The sequence below is a fragment of the Archocentrus centrarchus genome, chromosome 14 (genome assembly GCF_007364275.1).
Source record: "Archocentrus centrarchus isolate MPI-CPG fArcCen1 chromosome 14, fArcCen1, whole genome shotgun sequence".
Lineage (NCBI taxonomy): Eukaryota > Metazoa > Chordata > Actinopteri > Cichliformes > Cichlidae > Archocentrus > Archocentrus centrarchus.
Window position 1 is genome coordinate 37,010,388 of NC_044359.1, and position 25,482 is coordinate 37,035,869.

The following is a 25,482-nucleotide window of genomic DNA, read 5'->3' on the forward strand; positions in this document are numbered from 1 at the left end:
CCCGCCACACGCAGCAGAAGTTGGTTTGTACCATAAGTCACGTGACCTTAATAGTGGAAGTGGGTCTTTTTTGTGTGCTTGCAGACGCTGCATTGAGCGGGTGGGCCCCTTGCTGTGATACGTCAGTGCATATGTCTATGGATTTACTGAGCTGGTTAGAATCCTGCTGACTGTAGGATGGAGTTTTGTTCATGCAGTCTGTCACAGTACTGGATGTACAGGAGTACACACAGGAAGAAGTACTTTCCAGTGAAGTAGACTTCACCAGACTGGCTTTTTAAAGAAGAAGTCAGCCTTTTGCTATTTTTGCTCTCTATCTTTTCTGTTTACATTTTAATAGCACAGCTATGAGTCTTTTGTAATGGAGGAAAAAAGCATTAATTTATTTGAGGAGCATTATTATTTAAATATGCTAATAGTTGATTTTTGAGCAATTTCTCATGTATATCTACAGCTCAATGTTAATAAAAGTGTCTGTGTGACATTTTGGGCATGTAGCTTTGACTCAGAAGTACCTTTATGTTTATACTCTTGGGAAGAAAATATATCCAGATATATATCGCATATCGCCATTCAGCTAAAAAATATCAAGATATTATTTTTGGCCCATATCCCCCAGCCCTAATGGATGGCTTGTTGTATTTCCTTTGTAAAATGCACTCATGAATCTGCCTAGCATGTGCTAGTACCCCCATTTTTAAAAAGTAGTGTTTTCATCTGTTTACACAGAAATGGAGACCGAAGCATTTTGAAAAAGGCTCCATTCTGGAATCTGTTTTCAAAACGTATCGTTTTCATGCCATTCTTGTGTAAACAGGAGGCCAAAACGCATTAAAACTTTTCATCTGAAAACGTTCTCATGTAAACGGGGCCTAAATGGAAAGGTGTAGGCTTGAATCTTTTTTAATTGAAACATATTTATTCATCCTGTATCTCATCTTATTGTATCTTAAATGTTCTTATCTTTCATTAAAAATTACTTCTATCATTTCTGAATGTCTCTTGTTGTCCCGGGCCATTTTGCCCAGTGTTTTGTGCTTTCTTAAGTTTTGCTGCTTTATTTTGTGATCTCTGGTTTTTGGTTTCTTGTCCTTTGTTTCCATTTGAATGAGTTTAATCATGTCCCAATTTTGTCTGGTGTTCCCATGTTCAATAGTCTCGTCTCTGTGTCTATCTTTGGTGCCCTGCTTTGAGTGTGTCTCTTGTATTGTTCGTCTTGGTTTCAAGTTCATGTTCCTTAGTCTGGGTTTCTGTTTGTCACTTCCTGTTTTATTTTGGTGTGCCTTTGGTCTTTGTGCTCTGTGTTTAGCATTACTTCCTGGTCTCATCCGTTGTTATTACCTGCAGCTGTGCTCCCCACCTGTTGCCTGTTGCCTCATTATTCCTGGTGTGTATATATAGTCAGTATTTTTCCCTGCTCCCTTGTTGTGTTGTTGTCAATGTTTGTTCTGTGCTGTGTGTCTCTGCAACATAGTTTCTGTGGTTTAGTTTTGGTACCTGACCAGCTCCAGCAGTACTGTATTTGTTATTGTCACTCTGCAATAAAACCATGTTCAGTTCTGTCCCATGAGTTGTGCGTTCTGGGGTCCTGTCCTGCCTGCCACACAGCTATCCATGTCAGTGTCATTACTAACAGTCTAATTTCTTGGCATTGCCACGTGCTCCTTCTCTTCCACTTGTTTTCTTCTTTTTCTCATAGTCTGTTGGGTTTTTTTTAATGTCAGATTTGATTGCAAACTTTCCTCGAGCACAGTGAGGGTCTCAGGGGAAATGATATTCAGCACACCTTATTTCAGCCTCACTTTTTATTTATTTCTTTACTTTAAGCACTCTTCATGTTCATGGAAAACACTTTGGAAAGCTGCCCTATTTCTGGCTTCCTCCTCAGACTTCAGTTTCTCCAGTTGGATTTTGTCCTTCTTTCTTGCTTTAGTGGTGCAGAGTTTTCTCTTGACAGCACCGTCACCGCTCTCTCCACTTGATCTGTCATTGCCTCTGCTGATTAATCTGAATTAATTACCTACCCACGGTGGCAAGAACAAAATTGGCCAGCGCACACCTGTCTGATGGTGATTTTGTGGGTGAGCTCTTGTTTTGTGCAGGGTAAGAATGTTTCCATGTTAATATTAGTAAATGAGGCCCAATGTCAGGGGCAATATTACAGCTAGTTTGTCATCCAGCTCAGTGAGACCGAAGTGCTGCTGATTCTCTGCCTCCACGAGTCGTGTGCTCGATTGTGTATTGAAAACGCACAGCTTTAATTTCCACCACTGCTGCCGAGGAATGCAGGGCATGCACTGCAGCGTGAGCCGGAAACTTGGTGATGTATAAAAATGTGAGTAAAATCTTAAACTGAAAAATATTTGCATAGTGCTTTATTTGTGTTTATTTTTTCAGTAAGAAATGTCTGTTCAAATAAACAGAGAAATAAAGCGACACACTCAGAGTGAATCTCACTCTATGAACTTCTTCTTTTAAGCTATTCCAAGGTCTCGCTGCCTCTTATATTTGAACCTTTTATTCCAACATCATGTCTGTTTAATCACAATGTTACTCTAGGTTTTTTCTTTCTGTGCTTTTCCTGTGAAACATTAGTTATGCAGAATACATTGTTGCACAGATTATACTTTATTTCTCTGAATGCCTTAACCTCACACTGATGTTTGATAAATTACTTTTTTCACATGAGGTCAGGTAGGTTTGGATAGATTTTTCCCCCCAATAAATGAAGTCATATTTAAAAACTGCATTCTGTATTTATCATTGTTTAATAAAATTAGTTTGATGGTCTGAAATGTATAAGTGTGACAAAATACCAAAAAAATCAGTCTTTTTCACAGCACTGTATGTCCAGGATTGAAACATAGATTGCATGTGTAAATTTGCTGTTTGTATGTAATGAAAGCAACAATTTTAGGAGTAATTATCCAGCTTTATTGTATTTTACTTTTACAAGGTCATATTTCTTTTTCATTTCTGTAACACTGTCAAAGTCAGATAATGTGTTTTAGTCATAAAGCACAGCTGACATGCAGTCCCATGCTTCTGCAGGAAATCAGGTTGTGTGTCTGTCAACCCGTCAAGCTGAAGTTTGCATTCACGTTTGTGCAGATTTGAAGGAATTTAATGACGTGTAAAACATTATTAATAGTGGACACTAAGTTGTCACCATGACAGCAGACACACCTTCAAATATGGATGTTACTGATTTAAAAATTAATGAATGCAAAAATAAATAAATAAACAAAAATTGCACAGTTTTCAACTCAAAACTTGAATCAAAGTCAGATTTGTAGAAATTCCCTCAAAGGATTCGACTTGAAAACAATGACTGTGGTTGGTGTGCACATGAAAACAGAGACGCTTCCACTCAGCTTGAACTGGATACCAAAGATGGCAGTCCTTTAACCTTACACTCTCCAGCACATTCACACACCAGCGAGTGCTTTATGGTCACTTAGAACAATGCCAACTTTCTTTGCTGTTTCTTTATATTTTCTACACCTAAACTGAGAATTACTGGCTCTCTGAAACTGGAAACTGCAGTGCAAGAGACTCCAAATGAAGTACAATTCCTGCAGTCTGAATCCAGCACAGTGAATGTGTGATACCGGACGAAGCTGTGCAATACAAAAAAGTTCCTCTGACCATCAGTGAAGGGAATGTCTCTTAAATCCAGTGAATGATAAAGCACACAGTGATGGTGAACCTGACTAACACTTTTACATTCACATAAAACTACAGCATGATAAACATCTTATGCAAGGTGTGTGTGTGTGTGTGTGTGTGTGTGTGTGTGTGTGTGTGTGTGTGTGTGTGTGTGTGTGTGTGTGTGTGTGTGTGTAATGACTCAGGAGTTGCCCTGTGGGGTGAGGTGTGTCACAGTGAAGGATGAGTGATTACAGTGGACAGTAATCCTGCAGATGGATTAGCAGGTGGCATTTGGAGAAGTGGGGGTGTAGCACATTGCCACCTCTGAACCATCACAATATGGAGCAGCAGCATGAGGGACCTCACCTCCGTCTGCTTCACCTCAGCACACGTACAGGACACGGTAACACACACTGTGCAGTGATCAGACAAAGACAAAGGTCACTGATGAGTCTCTTTTCTTAGTTTAGTTTGAAATCAAGCCGAGCAGCCAAAATTAGAACTGAACTGAAATCACCGCAATTTATTCACAGTGTTTCTACTGTACCGCACTTAAATGTGACCTTTTAGCAGTGATGCCAGGGACCCAGCAAATATATAACTACTGTGAGCTATTAGTTTGTAATATGTGTAAGAGCAGCTTAGGCTGAGAATCAGAGGAATGTTTGGGAAGTTTGAAGATTGTTCATTGTTTTAATGATATGAAGATTTTCAAAGGGATTTCAAATCTTACAGTAACAGTAAATCTGTTACTGTAAGATTACAGTAAATCTTACAATAACATCTCCCTAAATAACCTTTTATTTAAAAATAAAAAAAATAAAAGCACATAAAATGACCACTATAGTGGAACTCTAATAAATAAAGTAGATATTGGTTGATGAACTGTCACAAAACAGAAATAGGATCACATGTTTTTATGAGCTTGTTTGAACTTTTTCTTAACTGTAAGGTGATGTGAGATGTAAAGATTGTGCATATACATTGTAGTTAGCTAAAAATAAATTGATTTAAAAAGATAAATAAATAAAACAAGGTGTAGAAACTTTCAGGTAACTGAAATCATCTTGACTTAAAAACTAGCTGATGATAAAAATATGGGAATGTCTTCAGTTTTAGCAACTTTGCTGTAAATTATGCAGCAGCCTCCTGACAGCTGGATGTAAGTTACACCCTGTTTACAGGACTGTATGAAGTTTGTGTACAGTTTAGTGATTTTTTTTATACAGTATTTGTAACATATTATCATTTATAGTACAGTACAGTAATTCTGCTTTACTGCATTTTCCTTTTCTCACTGTGTTTTACTGTACACTGTTGTAGCCTTAAAATTTACATCTTTACCTGGAAAAACGTCGCTGCAGTTGAGCACTGTAACCATATCTAAGCCCCGTCCCTTAAAAAAATCACAGTCATGAAAATCTCTCATTAAAACATAAATTTCTAATTGCTGAAAGGTTCAGTCTTAATTACAAATACATACACTGTGTCTCTAAACGTGATCTTAATGCTAACATCATCTGTGTCTTAGTATTTATTGCACTAACCCAGTTCTCTCGTCAAAACATGAAATCTTAGCCAAAATTCTAATTATTGATCTCAGTCTTATTATAATGATCGTAGTGTATGTTTGTATGTGCACGTCCTTAACGGGTGGGCCAATCTCAACGAAACTTCACACAGACACTGTCACACATACAGCAATTATTATCATTTATGTGTAATTAAAAAGATTTATTATAAACTCCAAGTGTTTGCATTTTCCGATATATTATGTTCATTGAGTGCGAGTGTGACGTTACGTTCTCCGTTTGCGTTTGTTTCACGTGTCACGTTAAACATACGTTGCCCGTACGTAACTTATCGGGTGCGGGTTTGGCCTCTAAATACGAAGAAGCGGCAAAAGCGGCGCAGGCCTGAACCGTCTGTCATCACAGCACTGCTGAAGTCCTCACTGCCGCTCATTTCTTTACAGTTTGCTGCCGAGGAGCCAGACTTTTTCTTGAGCAATAGTTCTTTAAAAAAAAGAAAAGAAAAGCATATTATAATGATTAAAAAATAAGGAGCAACAAATATGTAAAAGTAATGTTAAAACTCCTGAAAGTGAACATTTTATACACCAAAAAGAAAAAAAAGAACAAACAAATTGACTCTGAAATACAGCTGACACCAAACTGAACTGAAAGCTGACACTGAAAACAAAACAAAAAGCTTAAACATAATTAAATATGAAGCTTTAATAATCAGGTTTGTGCAAAGCAGTATTGTTTGCTTGATGATCTCACACAGATGCAGCTCAAAACCTTTCGATAGTCCTTTTTTTACGGATAACTGGCTGAGAGGTGAGAGGCAAGAACAGACTGCTGCAGTCTCTCTTACTTTTTACACTGAGGGCAGAAACGAAAACAATCTAATTGTTCAAAAAAGGTTTTCAAGTGATAATTTTCTTCTATGATTTTTTCATCAGTGATAAGTCTCACTTGTGACTGCTAATAACGTCCCTCAGTAGTTCAAATCAAGGCGATTACAGACCAGGTGAGAAGTCGTTAAGTTACACCTGCTGACATCAGTGAAGCGTAAACTGCGCGTGTATTCATTTGGTGATAAAGAAAAATCTGTAAATGTTTTTTAAACTTGAGTCTAACCTGCTGCAGGAATTGCAGCTACTAGAATCGCCTGGCAGAGACAACCATTCACGCACACAGCCAGGTTATCTCCAGTTAACATAACCCCATGCATGCCTTTGGACTGCGGGAGGAAGCTGGAGCGCACGGACAGAACCCATGCAAGAACGAGGAGAACATGCAAACTCCACACAGAAAAGCTCCAGCCTGGATCTGAGCCCACGGCCACGGCGCTCCGTGCCGCGCCGTCTGGAATCACGTCAACTAAATGAGTGAGTTAGCTCTGACCTCTGGTGGATGAACATCATTCACTGTTCTAATGCAGCTGACTGGTTTGCAGCTGCAGGCATTTCATCATACATGTATATAATTCTGAGTCAGGATTTCTCAAAGGAGTACGGGGGGGTTAGGTAAATGGAAAGCGATGCATCCACAAAATAAATAAATTCCACACCCACTTTGGTCACACAATGTGAAAGATAGAGGTAGATTAGGGCTGCCGATAGATGGCAGCATGATGCAAGTGACGCACTGACTCTATCACCAGTTTAAGACACGAAGAAGAAAAGACGCGCGTTGCCTTTCGGAGCGTCCGTTAACCCCAAAGCACAGAAATCTGAAGTCCTTTAATGCTGCGCTATAACGTTGTTTTTAAACTTGAAGAGAATGACTGTCTTTGCTCTGTAAAGGGGTGTGTGGCGTTTCATATGCACATGAAAAGTCAGCGGGAAGCTGTGTTTTAAGAAAAAAATGAATAAATCATTGACGGGAACAAAGACAAATGAACAAAACAGCAACAACAACAAAAACCTTTCTGAAAGCTAATTTGAGTGAAATAAATCACATTCTTAATCGGTCTGATCGCACTTTTGTCACGAATGAGCCCATTTTTCTCTAATGAGCATTAAATCCCATATTTCCAATAATTGTGAATGCAGCTTCGGTCAGACCCGGATGTTTTCTTCGTGGTTTCTGGGTCTGATTCATATTCAAGTTGTTCATATGCTGTAGAGACGTTCATTAGAGAATATGCAATTTCAGAATAAAATAATATTATCTGTGTTATTTTAGCACTGATATGTTGTTTGCGGAGAGTCTCAACTGTGTTTTGAAATGAGCGGAAACATAATTTGTAAGCTAACTCGATGCTGTGGCTCGGAGAGCTGAGACAAACAAGCATGAACAGGGAAAAGTCTTAATATTAATTTATTAAAAAAAAAACAGCGAGTGTGTTTGTGTCCTGCAAGATGCTCCGAGAGTCGTATCCCTTCGTGGAGGACAGCTTCAGCCGCTTCCCGTCGCAGAGTAACATTTACGGGCTGTGTCAGGCCGGGGAGCAGGAGCTGTTAGCGGCCACCCTCAAGGGGAAGGTGGTGTGTTTCAGGTACCAGGAGCTGCAGCAGAAGATCCGGCCGGTGGCCAAGGAGGTTCAGTTCACCTACATACCAGGTACCCGCAGGAAACAGGTGCTCCAGTACAGAAATGAAGCACTTTACACGAGAATCAGTATGATATGCTTATTTCTGCTTCAGCCTATTGAACATGTGTTTCTGATCATTTCTATCAAATAAAGTAACAATTTACAAAAATTCTGAAAACGGCTGGAGAAGAAAGTATCGGTTAAAGTAGTTTTATGCATCAGGACTTTGAGTCATCTTCTATCCCTTCGTCTGAACACCCTCACATTTTTGGTATTCTTTGGAGGGGCCTGACCCCCCAGGTTGGAAATTATATATATAAAAAGAGGACATAACCACCGTCAGTCACTAGCTTTGACTGCAAGAAACAATCCGGCATTTTTATAATGCCTTGAGCGCGTTTTCCTAACACTGTTAGTGGAAGAGATAATAGCACACTGTGGCCACAAGATGGCAGAAATTTCAATCGTGACGCAAACGGGCACTGAGAGAGGCTCACAGCGCAAACGTTGATTGAGATGCGAGGAGAGATCCTTTGGTTTTAATTGATGTCCGGACAAGCTGTACCTGCCGTACTTGCCCTTTTGGAACACCGCTGGGATGACTGTGTGACTCTACAGTGGTGTTTGTTTTTCTTAAGGATTTGAATACATCATCCATCACTGCACATCTAAGGTACATACAAACATTTACAACTACATCATTCCTCTGCCATAGAGGCTGTTTTCATTAGTGTCTGTCTGCCAGCAAGCTGCGGCAGACCTACCAGGTGGATTATTTTCTTGAAACTCATGAACAAAAGAAGAACTCAGTACATTTTGCTGCAGATTTGGGTGCCCCCCCTTCAAATTCAGTAACACCAGCAGTTTGCAACCAGACATGCCAGGACAATGATTGGGGCCCCAGGTTTTTTGGGGGGGCCTCTGAGGTCTGACAAACTTTACCCCCTCCCCCTTAACAGGGCAATAGACAATTTGAAGTTAAGCTACAGAACTCCCTAAAGGGGCCCCACTTAGTGGGGACTGCAAAGAAGCTGTTTTACTCCTTTGTTGCTCAGATATGTGCACAGAAATGCTGCTGCAGAGGTGGAAGATGTATTCAGAGCTTGTCCTTAAGTAAAAGTAGCTACACAACAGTGTGGAAAGGCTCAGTTTCAAGTAAAAGTCATGCACTGAATATTTTTACAAACATTTTAGCATCATAATGCACTTAAAGTAACAAAAACAAAAGTATTGCAGATTTCTGAATGACATTTGGGAATGCACTGATATGGGCTGATACCGGCTCATATCAGCCTATCTGCAAACAAGAAGATGCTTCTCAGTGTCAGAGGCCCGCGGTTATCTGTTGAGACACATTAGGTTGAAAAAAATGTCAAAGATAGTGGAATGAAGAGCTGAGACAGTTATTTTATGAAGATTTCTTTGTTTACTTACGAGTGCATCCCTTCTATATTATTATAAAATAATACAGAATATATAAAATATACTTAATTTATGCCAGAAGATTGGAAATTATTGTGTCACAGCTTCCAAAACTTTAAATACAATGTTTAATAAAATAGCTGTAAGCAGAAATGCTCAGCATACAATATCAATAAATACAATATGACAGCTCCAAAGAGGTAAAAATTACACCGGAGGAGCAGAATTTAACAGAAAACAGAAAAACTAAATAAAAAAATGTAAACGAGCATAGTGAATAAAACTCTAAATACGATGCAGTTGGGAGCTTAATAAGTAAAATACCTAAATAATAAATGCAGGTATTGAGTTATGAGGTGTGAAAGGTTTCCTGTGTGTCCTTGTGACAGCAGAGGAAGTGTTTCCTGTAAATGGTGCCTGTGAATTTTCCACAGACCGTGTAACTTTTTTCACCTTAAATGGCATCATAATGCATTCGCTGAGTAAGTCTTAACTAAAGTTTTCAAATAAATGCAGCACAGACTTTGAAATACTTCAGCGAACTAAATAAACACACTTAACAACTTTTCATCACAGTTTTTTGTGCTCTCTCCTTTTAGTTGTTATAATTATTGAAGTGAATTAGCATGAGTTGTGGTGGAGTTTAAGGTATGAGCTATGTATGTGTAGTAGGAGTATAGCAATATATATCTGTCAGGACATGTGCCATACCTGTCAGTTAGGGCAGCAATATGAGCAGTTATTCTAGCAGTATTTGTCATACTCGCGTAGGGTCTGTAGATGGTATTGTTGGAGGGCTCAGCAGCAGCAGCTGCATTGACGTCTGTCAGGATTTCAGGTATGTAATCAGTTCAGAGCAACACAACAGGTTTTCTTTCTCATAATGAATTCCCAAAATATTTATTCTCTTGTTTCAGAAAACAAGCGAGTGAACTCATTCTGCGAGTAATAACTAAATAATAAAGCTGTGGGTGTGCGGTCGTATGCTAATTTGATTATGATGCAGGTTGTTGTTGCTGTTTTTGTTGTTGGTCAGTGCTGAAATGGTTTGATCCTGTTTTCTTATCTAGTCGATGCAGAGATTGTATCAATCGACGCTTTCATCAAGTCTCCACCCAAAAGAGGTCTGGTGGTGGGCATCACCTTCATTAAGGTATCTTCATCCTAAAATCAGAGCTTGTGTAAAGTTTACTGTGACGGAGGGACAAACTCTCCGTCATGGTAGAAGCACACTGAATCACAGCTGATCTCCTCGCAGGACTCTGGTGACAAAGCCACTCCATTCTTAAATATCTACTGTGACTATGAGCCTGGGTCGGAGTTCAACCTGGAGTCTATTGCGCGTGAGTGATGCGTTGTCTAGATCTGTGTGGTGCTTTCTCTGACGTGTGCTGATGGTGTTTCTCTCAACAGAAAGCTGCCTGAATCTGGAGCTGCAGTTCACGCCCTTCCAGCTTTACCACACAGAGTAAGTTTGCTGCTGTAGAGCCGCAAAGATGGTTCATGCTGAGTATAATCACCATGGTAACTAACCCTGCGGATTTTGCTACATAGTTTTAACCAAGAATTAAAAGAGAAAACAGAGCTGTTCCTGATCTCCTGCAGCAGGCTGTTACAGAATCCAGGGGTGATGATCTCCTCGGGTTTGCAGCATCGAGCAGAAATTACTAACAAACAAGTTCTGTGGAACGATAGCAGGCTGCGTCCAGGCTGCATCCAGGCTGCATCCAGGCTTTAAGGGATTAGCAGGAGCAACATCAATTCTGCCATATGCATAATCATTGATTGATGATTTAAACAAACTTCTCGGTGATCAGGAGTGCTAAAATTTGCGTTACATGTGTAATTTTTGTTGGATTTGATGACTTGCTGGGCCAGTTGAAGTGTGGACAGTCTGTACTGAGCAAAGCTTGGTATACACATTGATTTTGGGCAGTTTAAGATGAAAGATGTCAGAAATGCAAAGAGGTCTAAGTCATGTCATCCTCGTCACAGAGTGAGTGTGTTCAGAGTTGCTGTTATGAAGGTCCTGTGACTAAAAAACAGCCTAGGCTGAAATTCTGATGGTGTCAGAGAGCATCATGATTCTGCAACTTTTAAATAAATAATAAAGCTGTCAGTGTATGGTGTCACAATTTTAGGATGGCCATCTCGGGATGTAATTGCTGCTGCATCTGAGAAGGCCATCTGGCACCTGTGTTTGGGATTCCAACAAGGAAGAAAATCCACTTTAGTCGAGGCAGCAGAAGCTTGTTTGCATGCTGTGTCACCCTCCCTGCTGTTCTCATAGAAACAGACAGCAGAGGAACACCAGCCGTGCGTCCTGGCCCACAATGCAGTAGGTGACTTGATGTCCTGCCCAACTTTATTGGATCCATGTTGCAAAGTTTGGCTTAACAATAACTTCAAAGATTGCTCAGATCATACAGTGTCAATATCTTAAGACAGGAATACATGGAAGACAGATATTAGTAAACAAAAAGATGAAAATCTATGTGCAGTAATCTGTGTGGACTGTTGTATCATAATAGATGCAAAAACCATAACTCCAGGCCGGCAGCATTACAGCTTCAGCTACTTGACAAGTGACGTTCCAGTGCTGTAAAAACTTAATGTTCTCCTGTAGTACTCATAACTATTGTTACCACATCTTACATCTTATTGCTGTCCTGATTCATTGTGTTTCTGCCAGACTGACTCAATTTCTCAGCTGGAATCCATCATTTATGATGAGCTTGTTCACGAGTATTCATGAATGGGTTTAGTATCTTTATGGCTGTAGCATTGTCAGTAAGCAGTTTAAGTACAGATGGTGTTTAACTGAACACACACGTGTGTGTGTGTGTGTGGATAGTAAATGTCAGTGAGCTTCTTCTCTCCCTCTGTCAGAGTGCAGTGTGCCGAAGGAGGCAGTGAGACGGTGTTTCTGCTCAGCGGTCATGACCAGAGGATCCACCTCTACAAGGAGGTCAGAGCAAACACCAGATCTGTGCATTCTGATGAGAACTTAAAATATTTGTGTCTTCCTTATCTGTGTATCAATGTGTGTGATATTCTCTCCAGTAAGTCCATCCATCTCTTATCTTCTGCTCATCCAAAGTTGGGTCGTGGTGGCAGCAGGCTTCTCCCCAGCCACTAGGTCTACCTCTGGGTCTCTTCTCAGTTGGGCATGCCCAGAACACCTCCAAAGGGAGGTGCCCAGGAGGCATCCTAACCAAATGCTTAAACCACCTCAACTGGCTCCTTTAGACATACAGGAGCAACGGCTCTACTCTGAGATCCCTTCGGATGTCTGAGCTCCTTACCCTATCTCTAAGGCTGAGCCCAGTCATCCTACAAAGGAAGCTCATTTTGGCCGTTGTATTTGTGACCATACTATTTCGGTCATTACCCAGATTTCTGGCCATAAACATAGACTTGTAAATCGAAAGCTTTGCCTTTTGACTTAGCTCTCTTGTCACCACAACCGTCCAGTTCAACGTCTGCATACACCCCACAGGTGTTCCCGAGGAACCCGGTCATAAGCAAAGTCTACAAAGCACATGTAGACTGGAAGGATGAGTCCCTATGATCCCTCCAGAAGGCGTTTTGTGCATGTTCTACTGAGAGGAGGCCCGGGGCAGACCCAGGATATGCTGGAGAGATTACATCTGTTGGTTGACTTGGACTACCTAGGTCTTCCCCTGGAAGAGCTTGAGGAATTGTCTGGGGAGAGGAAGATCTGGGCTTCCCTGTTGAGACTGCCATCCCCAGAACGTGGGCAATTCAGTTCAATTAATTCAGTTCAGTTCAGTTCAGTTCAGTTCAATTTGCGCCAAACCACAACAAACACTCGCCTCAAGGTGCTTTATATTGTAAAGACCCTACAATAACACAGAGAAAACCCAACAGTCAAAATGACCCCCTATGAGCAGCACTTGGTGACAGTGGGAAGGAAAAACTCCCTTTAACAGGAAGAAACCTGCATCAGAACCAGGCTCAGGGAGGGGGGGTCATCTGCTGTGACCGGTTGGGGCTGAGGGGATAAGCAACAGAAACCCGATGGATGAGAAACCAAGTGTAATTTGTCCCTTTCATTTCTATATTTGGGTTCTTTTCATCCTCTTTAGAATTTTTGTGAAAATTGGATGAATATTTAGGTCATATTTATGCAGGTATATAGAAAATCCCAGTGGGTTTAGGGGAATACACTCCTCTCCAAAGGACACTTCTTCAGGATGTTCCAAACTGTTGTGCTAGCTGTGGCCAGTGTTTGTGCAGTGGCTCTGATTGATTCTCCATCTTCTCTCAGCTTCACAGCTGCTTGTTTCTCACAGACAGCTCTCTGGTTTTCATGTTGGTTCCTCCTCTAACTATAAATGCACAGTCTGCACCGGCAAAACCCAGATCTGAGCCTGAGTGTAGACATTCAGCGCTATTTCTTGTTGGAATAATCAATGTAACAGGACACAGCTGTCAGTCACATGTTCCAAAACTTTTGCTCACAAGAACAATTGGAGGGGGGGGGGGTTCAGACAAAAGGTGCTATCTCCTGAACTGTGCATCAGATCCAGGTGTAAATACCTGGAAATAAAAGCTGAGATGTTGATCTTTTGCCTCATATTTATCTTTTAATGTCAAACCCAAATGTTTTCAGTCTGCAGGAGAAATAAAGGGCTTGGCCTCTCTGTTCCAATACTTGCTTGAGATCTTGATCAGTACTAGTGTGTACTGTCACTGCAGAGGTCCCCAGGTCCCATGGTTTGTCCTCAACAATAAGGTTACAGCCTCTGTTTTCAGTATTTACAAAGCAAAAGATTAAACTTTTGTATCAGTAGGGTAATTTGAATGTCAGTTTTCTTGTTCATAACCTTAAATTGTAACTCTTTAACTTCAGATTTTAAGCCTATAGTCTTAGTGTCTTAAACTTTTTCATCTTTGGACATTGTATATTGAGACTGTATATTTCATATGGCTTGAGAACACAGGGTCCCTAAGGAGTAGCTGGAAATGTTGCTATAGAAAGGGATGTGTGTTAGCCTGCTTCCACCACAGCCCATGTCCACATAAGCAACAGAAAATACAAGGATGAAGTGCTTCCAGTGGACGCTGTGGGGGATAAAGTCTTCAGTCTTCTTTCTTTAAAGATATTGGTGAATTATATGAAGGTAAAATGTGGCATCGGCCTGTCAGAAGAGCCAAACCAAGTGAACATCTTTCAGCGTGGCAGTCTGTTTACTATGAAGCTTGCTCTTTGTGTTGCCTGAGCTGCACTGCAGCTCAGCAGGGACACACTGTCTCTGGAGACTCCAGAGGGACTGTTGGACCAAACAGACATTGGAGTTGTCTCACTCAGACTGCTGAAGCCTCATATTAGCAGAGAACAAGGACTGTGCTTTGTTCCCCCTCATCACCTCCACTGGAAGCACATAATAAAGGGATTTTGTAATGCTAGTATGAACAGGAGGAAAGATCACAGCAAGTAAATCCTGCTTTAGTGTTCATGTAGCCACCTGATTACTATCAGGCAGGAAAAAGTGTGAACCCAGTGCATAATTTAACTGTTTATGACATTAATGTTCTTTCTGTCTGTTATTACAATGTAAAAACAATATTAACCCTATTTTATAGCAAATATTTAGCATCTTAATATACCCAGCTCTTATGGAAATGTATAAATGAGTCCCAGAAAGGTTTAAAAGTTGAATTTCAAAATGAAACCATTTGCATCCATGCTGGGGTTAAATTGAAGACTCAGGGATTAAAGGGATGAAGCCTACAAGAAGCTTTTTTCTAGCATTGGAGATAAAACATGATTGTAATGAGTTGTGCATATCTGAAGATGTTTACTTTGATCATGCAGACATCAGAGCACCGCTCAGCCTGACTCTCTTGTGTCTAACAGAACGCCTCCTTGCACCAGTTTGAAGAGCAGCCAGTGGAGAGACTCTTCCCCGAGCTACAGCAGCTGCCCAGCAAGTGAGTCCCTTCAGCTCTATGTGGCTGCTGGTCTGATTGGTTTTAATGAGGGACGAGCACTATGTGTGTCACTCTGTTTATCTGTTAATCAGACTCATGATTTCCTACATTAACCATCCAAACACTGCAGCTGTGATTCCCGAAGAGCACTGTAGCTCTTTGGGAATCACCTTCTCGATGTAAAGATACTATTTTATACCTGTCATCCTGCACAAGTTATGTGTTTTTGTGACAGGCTGCTAGCAGCAAAGTGCTTAATGATACAAGTTAAGATTAGTTCATTGCTAAATCGTCTATTATGTATAGACACACCACTGATTCTTCCCTTTTGTGCTTGAAAGTGGCTTAAACAATAAAAACATTCCTCTGAAAATGGTCAAGGACTGGACTGAAAATAAGTGAAAATGTAAAACTTTGAAAAGCCTGTAGAAGTACTGCTCAAGACCACTTTAAAAATTACTCTGGCTTCTTAAAAGCAAATTATGATGGCTGGCTCAAGACTTTTGCACAACACTGTATTTATAAAATGAAAACTGTTAATGTTGGTCATTGTTGATGATGTTATTTAAAGTTCTTGGTACAAGAAAGAAACCCTTTGTCATAGTGACAGTAAGTGAAACGCACGTGTGTCTGTAACCCTGTGTGCTTGTTTCCTTCTCTCTGTGCAGCGTGCTGTGGTTGGATATATTGAGCGTAGGTGGTGGCCGGCGACTTTCAGTGTTTGGCTGTCAGAACGGCTGTGTCGGACTGGCTCTGGTCAGCCAGGCGGAGCCAGGTGAGGGTCTGGTGATTCCTTTACATGCAGTCTGCCTCCAAACAGTGACTAAGTAAAACTGGACCCCTCCTGCTTCTCTCCAGGGATGCTGCACATACCAGTCCTGTGCTGAAATCATTTATTTTTAAGCGTGTGCAGCAGTGGCTGTTGGTTTTATCTTCTACAGTTGTCCATCTGTCCTGTTCTCATGTGGAAAAAATTTCTTTTGCCTTTCTCAAGGGAGGCTCTTCAAGTTGCTTTTGGTATAATTCTGGCTGGATATTTGACCTCTGTTCTATGCAGAATTTGTAGTTCCTTTAAATTGGTTGGTTTTCTGGCATTGAAAGCGTAGTGCTCAAATTACCAGTGGGGCTGATGTCAGGGCTCCACAGAGTTCGTTCCCATTGTTCTGAATATTAGTCAATGAATGCTGTTGAACAAATGCTTTTTATACTGGCAGACAGAAGTTGTTGTCAGTCATGATCACTACTGAGAATGTAATGGGCCTTGTTAAGTTAAAACACAGTGTAGAACCTTCAGCACCATTTATTAAAAGATTCAAGTGACTGTATGTATTTATTGGAGTCTATTCGTATACTGTTACAGCCACTGACCTTTGGCCTCTCTTTGAAAGGGAGCTGCTCTCCTCCTCAGTCTCCTCCAGGTGTTTCCAGCCTGATTGCGACAGAGACTGCATATAAGGCCCTTTCCAATGTGTTTGAGCCTGTGTGAATTAGAGAAATTCCAAAATCCATTCAAACCTGTTTTTTAAAGCCATTAAAGATGTATACTGTACAGTTCAGCGAACTCATGAAAAGCCCAAACTACCATGATATTCATGCCCATGATGAGCATATATAAACCACAACTATATATATAAACAAACCCTGGATGTAAACTGCAGCCTGGTTGGTGTACACTTATGTTTATAGTGTTTCCACTCACTGGACCTTTGCTCAGTTTGATGGTTGTTGGAGCTGCCGTGGGGACTGGTTGAAAGAGATTCCACATCTAATAAACTAGATCGAGATGCAGTTTGTCCTGCCCTTGCAAACACCCACAGGTTTACTGCAATGACAGTAAATGGTTCAGACTATACATAGCTATACAGAGCTATAACAATGTCCCTCTGTTACAACATCTCCCATTTGATGGAAAGAAGCGATAAACTGCAGGCGATTAGTTCCAAATAAAACCAAATATTAATACTAATCTAGTAAACACGACAAATTTAAAGGATACGCTGTATTTGGTTATTATTTGGGATTAAACTGCTACAAATACATAAAAGCAGCTAATTTTAATAGTGTGCCAGTAGGGTTTTTTTTTTTCATGGAATGATCATGATAATGCCACGTTGTCTAAAACTGTTGAATCGCATTTTCACTCAGTCGACTTGTCACAGGAGACTCTATAGCAGGAAAGTCACAGCTCTCATTATAGCAGTAACAGTAGCCTCGATTTATTCAAGCAATGCCACGGAGATGATGAGTCAGCTCGTATACTAGGACCATGGATATGAAGCAGTGGCATGAAATTCAGCCACCATTTAATTTATCATTTTTTCTACCTGGACTGTAAATCTTTAAAATGTGACACATTACATTGTGGGATCAAGTAGCATAATATAGGTTACATTCCACTATACAGTGCTCTGTGTAATTAAAAACTTATCTTAGACTCAGCTGAGGTCTAATGAGGATACACTATACTGCCAAAAGGCTTCACTCACCATCCAAATCATTGAATCCAGGTGTTCCAGTCACTTCCACAGGTGTATAAACCAGCACCTCGGCATGCAGACTGCTTCTACTAACATCAGTGAACGAATGGGTCGCTCTCAGGAGCTCAGTGAGGTCCAGCGTGGTACCCTGATATAATAATACATGTGCAACAAGTCCAGTCACAACTAAATACTCCACAGTCAGCTGTTAGTGGGATTATAACAAATTGGAAGCGATTGGGAACGACAGCAACTCAGCCATGAAGTGGTAGGCCACTTAAAATCACAGAGTGGGGTCACATGCTGAGGATCATAGTGCAAAAAGGTCACCAACCTTCACGTGGCCTTCAGATCAGCTCAAGAACAGTGAGAGCTTCATGGATGGGTTTCCATGGCAGCTGCATCCAAGCCTTCCATCACCAAGCTCAATGCAAAGCGTTGATGCAGTGGTGTAAAGCACGCCGCCGCTGGACTTATGTGGGTGAGAGAGTTGTGCCTTCTTTAATTTTCTTAAATTGGACATATTTGGTCCAAGAAAAAGGGATTCTGCTGTTTTTTTCACAAGAAGATTGTTCCTGTCACATCACCCAGTATTCAGATGTATCCAATCCTGACAAAAATGTGTATTTCCTCTCTTTTCTCTGAGCGCTGGAAATATAAAAGTTTATTGCTAATTTGATTTAGATATCTTTGGCAAATCTTTGAATTCCTCCCTGAATGCTGAGTCCTGACCTCAGCCTGATAGAACACCTTTGGGATGGATTAGAGTGGAGACTGTGAGCCAGGCCTTCTCTCCAACATCAGTGTCTGACCTCACAGATGTGCTTCTGGAAGAATGGTCAGAAATTCCCATAAACACTCCTAAACCTGTGGAAAGACTTCCCAGAATAGTTGAAGCCTCTGGATTAAGAATGGTTGTTACTCAGGTTCATGTGTGTGAAGGCAGGTGAGCAAATACTTTTGGCAGTATAGTGTAGGTTTATTAAATGTTGGGTGAAGTATGTGAATATAAGTCAATTCCTAATTAAGTCTAATTAAGTGTTTCTGTTTGTGTTTTAAGATGTTTTGTGTCTGTGTGTTTGTGTCAGAGGTGTTGCAGAGCTGGCGGGTCCAGTTTGACAGTCCAATCTCTACAGTGCTGCTGTTCCCTCTGAGCTTCCAGACAGAGCTCAGACAGCCGGGCGGAGAGACAAGTACATCACTGCATTGCATTTGGTCTCTGCTTCACTCTGATTCTGCAGTGCACCTCAAGACTGTCTCTTTCTTTTCTTGTACAGGTGTGGAAATGGAAAGCTACAACCTCCTGGTGACCAGTACCATAGAGATGGCAGTGGTGTACAGGTCAGAGACAGATGGATGTTTTGTGTAGCTTCATTTGCTCTCCTAAGGTGAAGAACTGTAGCATTTTATTGCATGTGTTTTACTGCAGAGATGTCCAGGAGCATGGTTTGTCTCAGTCCACGTGCCTCTTAGAAAGTGACCAATGGGACGCAGTGGTTTGTGCTCTGGTCATTGATCTGGATTTTGATGGGCAGAAGGAAGTGCTGTTGGGAACATATGGACAGGTGAGAGCCCTTCTTTACCAGCGGATGGATGAATGATAGTGTGTATTTTTTTATATCAATAAAAGGCATGGGAAGACCAAGACCACGAATGTGTTAATCGCTCAGTACTTTCCAACTCCCCTAACCTGAAGCCACTGAACACAGGCACATTTTCACTAAAACAGACGTGTCACTTAGGATAAAGGCTCAATCCTTTCGTGGAAATGCGGTTACTGTACTTCTTAACAAACGTTACTTAAAAATGAAAAGCAGTGCATTTGCTTGTACCACCTGTAGCTGTAGAATGATCCACATTTGGAGCTCTAGTGAGTATTTTCAGCAGCAGCGTGCTGTGGACGTGTGGAACTGACTCAGAACAAACTGCAGTGTTTGTTCACAGCAAAAAAAAAAGAAAAGAAAAGAAACCAGTGCATTGCTGTGACTTGATCTATTTTTAATAGTTTATGAACATAAATGGAGCTCAGTGGCACAGAGGAATAAATGAAACACATACACACTGAAGCTTGTTGCTTTCATGGGATTTTCTGACTGTAAGAACAGACCTCTTCATGAATAAAAGGACATAGTAGGTTCAGAGCAAATGAGTGTGATTGAAAGTGATAGATTATATTTGGGGTCACCTCGATCTCAGAGAAATGCTCAAAATGGTGAGCTCTCGATTAAAAAAACAAATCTATTACCTCCCTTTCTATTATGCAGGAACTACTTTGCTATAAGTTCCAGCCTGTGGGGAGAGAACAAGATGGACAGTTTCATCTGCAGTGGAGACGGAGCTTCAAGAGTCCTCTGCTGTCTCTCATCTATTTAGACTTAACCGCGGATGGTCTGAGAGAGCTGGCTGTCCTCACCCTGAAGGGCCTTCACATCTTACAGGTGTGTAGCAGAAGTCTGTGCAGCAGTGATCTGTGATGGTACAGTGTAGCGTCGTCTCGTGGTCAGTGCCTCTGTGCTGCTGAGCTGCAGATTAACATAACATACAGTATCTGCTGAGCTCACTCCCAGACTGAGAAAAGACATTTTAACTGGAGGAAGTGAATGCAGATTAGGCTCACAGGCTGCCAGCTGCAGAACTTTAAAAGCAAAACTGATTTCACAGGCTTTTTATCTCATGTTTACAAAAGGACAGGATGACCTATTACTTAATGTTTTTAGTAGATTTTCTCTTTTAAAATGAGCTTTTCCAGTCCTGTTGAGCAGCTGGAATTAGGAAGGATCCACTGTAAACTCCAAAGAAAAACAATCACCATGAGTTTCTTGTGAAAAATGAATGTCTTGCTTAATGCACGTGTTGGCTCTGTCACCCCCGCAGACACTCATTATTTTACTCCTCTTTGTCTTTCCAGCATAGTCTCACCAGGACTGCTGATGTGGTCCTTGAGCGGCTCACCCAGAGGGCGTCGGCGCTAACAGCCAGCTCTGAGCTGGAGTCAGCGAAAGCACGAAACACTGAGGAGAACGAGGCTCCGGCTCAGAAACAGGAGTGTACACTGCAGACACCTTCAAATTAACAAAAATATTGCTTTTTATTTTTTTCATGCGTGAATCCCAGTGGTTCAGAATGAAATGTTTGTCTTAATTAAAGGTGCAACGTGAAGTTTTTCCTCAGGAGTTTATCTTCCTGGAGACTTTAATGTGTTGATAATGAGAGACACTGGTTAGGAGAATCATACATAATCAGTTCTGCTTTGTGAGTTCATATTGAATATAGTTGATTGTAAAGATGGCACACAAATAGGCTGATGATGATGATACTGTACAGTCATTTACACATAATAAATGATGTTAGTATTTACATCCTGTTCTGGTTTAATTAATTTGATCTTTACCTATGCTAAGTAGGTTGATTGGTTTGTTTTATGTCTTATCAGGATTCCTTATAGTAATGGTATAATAATTAAACATTTTTGTCTGATATTTTTTTAAACCAGAGGAAGGGCTTGGCCTAACCTAGAAGAGATTAACTTCTGAAGACACATTTAATCTTCATTAAATGTTGTTAGTGTCTCTTGGAATACGGCACCTCACAGAGAGAACACGTAGTTGCTTCTGATGGATTTCCTGTAAGAAATGGGGTGCGACAAGGTTTCGTCTTTAGCATGCTCCTTTTTACACTTTATTATTTCCTTCAGTGCCATGTCCCAGAACAATAGTGCTGCAGCCTCACTGCAGATAACACTGGTTACTGTGGCTCCTCTGAAGAAGAAATAACATTTGACTCCCTGATATAATTTACAAATGCGCGCCTTATAGGAGATCATGTGTAAGCTGGAAACAAAATGCTGTTCCACTAATTTAGATGTCCTTCATCTGTTGAGCCTTGTATTCCTTTAGGCCTAAGAAGTAATGGTTTCAATCTGACAACAAATTTAACAAATTTAAACCATGACCCAAGTATACTCCAGCAAACATGCCCCCTTGGGGTCCATGTGGGCAGCCTATACTGGGACCCGCAGTGGGCTGCCCACCGCTGTACAATACCGCCACCAATTGGTGTGGAGTGTGGACCAGAATGTTTGACCAAAAAAAAAAGAACTAGGTTTAGCCACTCCTTTATTCACGGGGAGTCACCACAGAGACCCTGAAGGGGTTTAAGTCCCCTCCCAAGCCTGAACTAGGGAGCTTTTGCGTGATAGTCAAACATGTAAACCACTACACTGTGGAGCCACTTGCCTTCAAAGGGAAGAAAACAAACAAAAAAAATCCTGTCAAACGAGTTATTCAGTCTTAGAAAGTGGAATATGGCCTGACATCCTTCACTTCTTACGTTCTTTTATAGTATACCTATAAGATCCAATTTAACCTCCGTGTTACTGAGCTTTTGAATCAGTCGTCTTCTCTCAGCCTCATATTTCTGACAGTGTAATAAAGCCTGTTCTATGGCGTCATCTTCTCCACAATAGTGACATTTCCCTGTATGGTGTTTCCTTATCATAAATAATGTGCCAGCAGACCCACAGTGTGTAGGTGTGGGTGAATTGTGGGCTGTGTGGGCAGGGTAAACCACACTAACTCCACATGGGCCGAAGGTGGGTGTGCCTACATAGGGCCCACAGCAGTTTTCCCCTTTGGATTTTTATGGGCAAGCCCACTATGAGTTGCCCACAGTCATGGGGGCCTCACAAGGTAAAACTACCGTGGGGCCTGCATGGACTAACTCACACGAGTTTTCAATGGGCAGCTCACAGTGGGTTACCCATTGAATTCCCTCTTGGGGGCCCAAAAGGGCAAAACTGCTATTAGATAAGTGTGGGTTTGGCCTGCCCGCACAACTCCACAGTTCACCCACAACTACCCACTGTGCACCTGCACAGGCATGTTTGCTGGAGCATAATCTTTAAATTGGACAGCAAAGGTATTCAGTGACCATGTACTGTAACAGCATCTTTAAACACATCAGCAACAGTCTGACAACTATGACTCTTCACTTTTGTCAAATCTGCTCCTTTTGGCAGTTTGAAGGTTTGAGACCTCAGTTTTAGTTTCCTACAATCTGCAACCAGATGACATGATGCTATATGACAGGAAATACAAGATGGACTTAAAAATTTCTCGAGACCTCAAAAAACATCTACAGGTCTCTTGTACAAGCTCATAGGCTTGCATCAAACAGCACAAACAGTCTTCTTCACACACTAAAGTTTATTATGGTGTTCCACAGGGTTCCTTGCTGGGACTAATTCTATTTACATACTTCCCTTAGGCAGTATTATTAGAAGGCATAGCATCTGTTTTCATTGATATGAAAATGATACCCAGCTTTATCCATCCACAAAGACAGCAATTAGAGAAGAAGAAGAAGGTCTTTATTTCATCACATACACATATCACACATATAAATACAGTGACCCATCACATATGGGGTGGCTGTAGCTCAGTAGGTAGAGCAGGTCACCTACTGATCGGAAGGTCAGCGGTTCGATTCCTGGCTACTCCAGGCTACATGCCAATGTATCCTTGGGCAAGATACTTAACCCCAAGTTGCTCTCCGATCATCCTGTTGGAGTATGAATGTGTGTGAATGCTAGTTAATTAAAAGCACTTAGCTTAGTATAAACATGGAAGTGCTTGTATGAATGTGAGTGCATGGGTAAATGTAAACATGTTGTGTAAGCGCTTTGAGTGCTCTGACTGAGTAGAAAAGCGCTATATAAGAGCTAGTCCATTTACCATTTACCATATGTAGTACATATCACACACAGTACACAGCACAACATGTGGAGCAGGAGGCAGCTAGAAAGGGCCTGGGTTAAACTGCAGGAATGTCTTAAAGACATTAAGTCCTGGATGACCTCTAATTTCCTGCTTCTAAATTCAGATCAAACTGAAGTTCTTGTTCTCGGCCCCACAAATCTTAGAAACATGGTGTCTAACCAGATACTTACTCTGGATGGCATTACTTTGGCCTCCAGTAACACTGTGAGAAATCTTGGAGTCATTTTTGACCAGGATATGTCCTTCAATGCACATATTAAACAAATATGTAGGACTGCTTTATTGCATTTGCGCAATATTTCTAAAATTAGAAACATCCTTTCTCAGACTGATGCTGAAAAGCTCATTCATGCATTTATTACTTCTAGGCTGGACTATTGTAATTCATTATTATCAGGCTGTCCTAAAAGCTCCCTGAAAAGCCTTCAGCTGATCCAAAATGCTGCAGCTAGAGTACTGACAGGGACTAGAAAGAGAGAGCAGATTTCTCCCATATTGGCTTCTCTTCATTGGCTCCCTGTTAAATCTAGGATAGAATTTAACATCCTTCTCCTCACATACAAGGTCTTGAATAATCAGGCCCCATCTTATCTCAAAGACCTCATAGTACCATATCACCCCAACAGAGCACTTCGCTCTCAGACTGCTGGCTTACTTGTGGTTCCTAGGATACTTAAGAGTAGAATGGGAGGCAGAGCCTTCAGCTTTCAGGCCCCTCTTCTGTGGAACCAGCTCCCAGCTTGGATTCAGGAGACAGACACCCTCTCTATTTTTAAGATTAGGCTTAAAACTTTCCTTTATGATCAAGCTTATACAGTAGTTAGGGCTGGATCAGGTGACCCAATAGGCCTAGGCTGCTGGGGGGGTTCCCATAATGCACTGTTTCTTTTCATTCACCTCTTTTCACTCTGTTAATACCCCACTCTGCATTTAATCATTAGTTATTATTAATCTCTGTCTCTCTTCCACAGTGCGTCTTTTGTCCTGTCTTTCTCCCCTCATTCGGATCTACTCCCCCTCGACTTCCATGGAGATCTGGATGCACTGTTGACCACAGTGTGCTAGCTAACACTGCGAGGTGGACTAATGCCACAGTTTGGACAAACAAATTCTGCTTCGGGCTATTTAAGGTCCGTTCACTCACCAGTATGGGTCCTCTGCTCTGCAATCTGCTGAGTAACTTTAAGTTTAATTTTCTTTGTGTGGCTGAGAACTGGCATCAACCCAATGATTTTGCACAGTGTTGTCAAGCTGTTCCTCCTGGGTTTGTTTACAGCTGTCAGCCCAGTGATCTGCTCCTGGTGGAGGTCTCATGATACTCTGCAATGAGAAGTGGAAAGTATCATCTAAAACTACGCCTCATTAGGCCTCATTTGAGTCCATGATCTTACAAATCAATGGGCCTACTCCCACTACACTTGCTAAAGTCTGTCACCTGCTCAAGCTAAATAAGAACTTTTTCAATGAAGTTTCTAAGTTTGCTAATTCAGTTTGTTCTGTGTCCTCTAATGTTATTCTGCTGGGTGATTTTCATATATGTATGGACATTGTCACTGATACTTTTACAAGAGATTTCACATCATGTCTGCATGTTTGGTCTGCAGCAATTTGTTTGATTTTCCTACTCTAAAGACCACATTCTTGACCTTATCTGTTGTTCTGCTGTTATTCCTCAGAGCTGTACATCCATCTGACCTTCTCATATCTGACCATGAACTGGTATATTTGAATGACATGACAATGTCAGCCTATTTCATATTGCAACATTAAGAATGTGGATATAACTGCCTTCTCCAGTGGAGTTGACAGTCTGTCTAGAAGAGACAATTTAACGACTCCTGGTGAGCTGGTATCCTATAACGACGGAGTACACAGTCTTCTAGATATTTTGCTCTTTTGAAAAATGCTTCTTTCATCCACTCTGCTCCCTGGTTCACCCCAGAGTTATGCCACCTTAAAGCTAAAGGACCGCATTATGTAACCGCCTGATATATTTTCACCTCAGTGTTACTGCACTAAGCAATGTAATACTTTTATGAGTTTTTTAATACTAAGATTAGTAATATTCAGCAGCAGCTTGCTCTTCTAGGTAATTCGACATACAGTACACTGTACAATCCCCTCTTCTTTTCTTTCTGTTGGTATCATTGGTT

General features: G+C 41.1%; 1 protein-coding gene across 2 annotated transcripts; it reads left to right on the forward strand.

Moving 5' to 3' along the window:
* Positions 1-7,237: 7,237 nt before the first annotated feature.
* kptn (kaptin (actin binding protein)) lies at positions 7,238-20,909 on the forward strand. 2 transcript variants are annotated; one of them, XM_030746297.1, is made up of 12 exons: positions 7,238-7,724; positions 10,188-10,270; positions 10,376-10,460; positions 10,531-10,585; positions 12,007-12,085; positions 15,002-15,075; positions 15,744-15,850; positions 18,641-18,745; positions 18,830-18,893; positions 18,982-19,117; positions 19,817-19,990; positions 20,461-20,909. In XM_030746297.1, the coding sequence occupies exons 1-12, from the start codon at positions 7,523-7,525 to the stop codon at positions 20,623-20,625; spliced, it is 1,329 nt and encodes a 442-aa protein (XP_030602157.1). In that variant the 5' UTR covers positions 7,238-7,522; the 3' UTR covers positions 20,626-20,909. The 2 variants fall into 2 exon arrangements, with proteins under 2 accessions (XP_030602157.1, XP_030602158.1); XM_030746298.1 differs by lacking the exons at positions 10,188-10,270; positions 10,376-10,460.
* Positions 20,910-25,482: the final 4,573 nt, after the last annotated feature.

Excerpts from the sequence above, each read along its gene's own strand:
- kptn (XM_030746297.1), top strand. The coding sequence starts at position 7,523 with ATGCTCCGAGAGTCGTATCCCTTCGTGGAGGACAGCTTCAGCCGCTTC. Across the intron at positions 15,851-18,640 it reads GGTCAGCCAGGCGGAGCCAG|AGGTGTTGCAGAGCTGGCGG; the intron begins GTGAGGGTCTGG and ends TGTTTGTGTCAG. Across the intron at positions 18,746-18,829 it reads ACAGCCGGGCGGAGAGACAA|GTGTGGAAATGGAAAGCTAC; the intron begins GTACATCACTGC and ends TTTCTTGTACAG.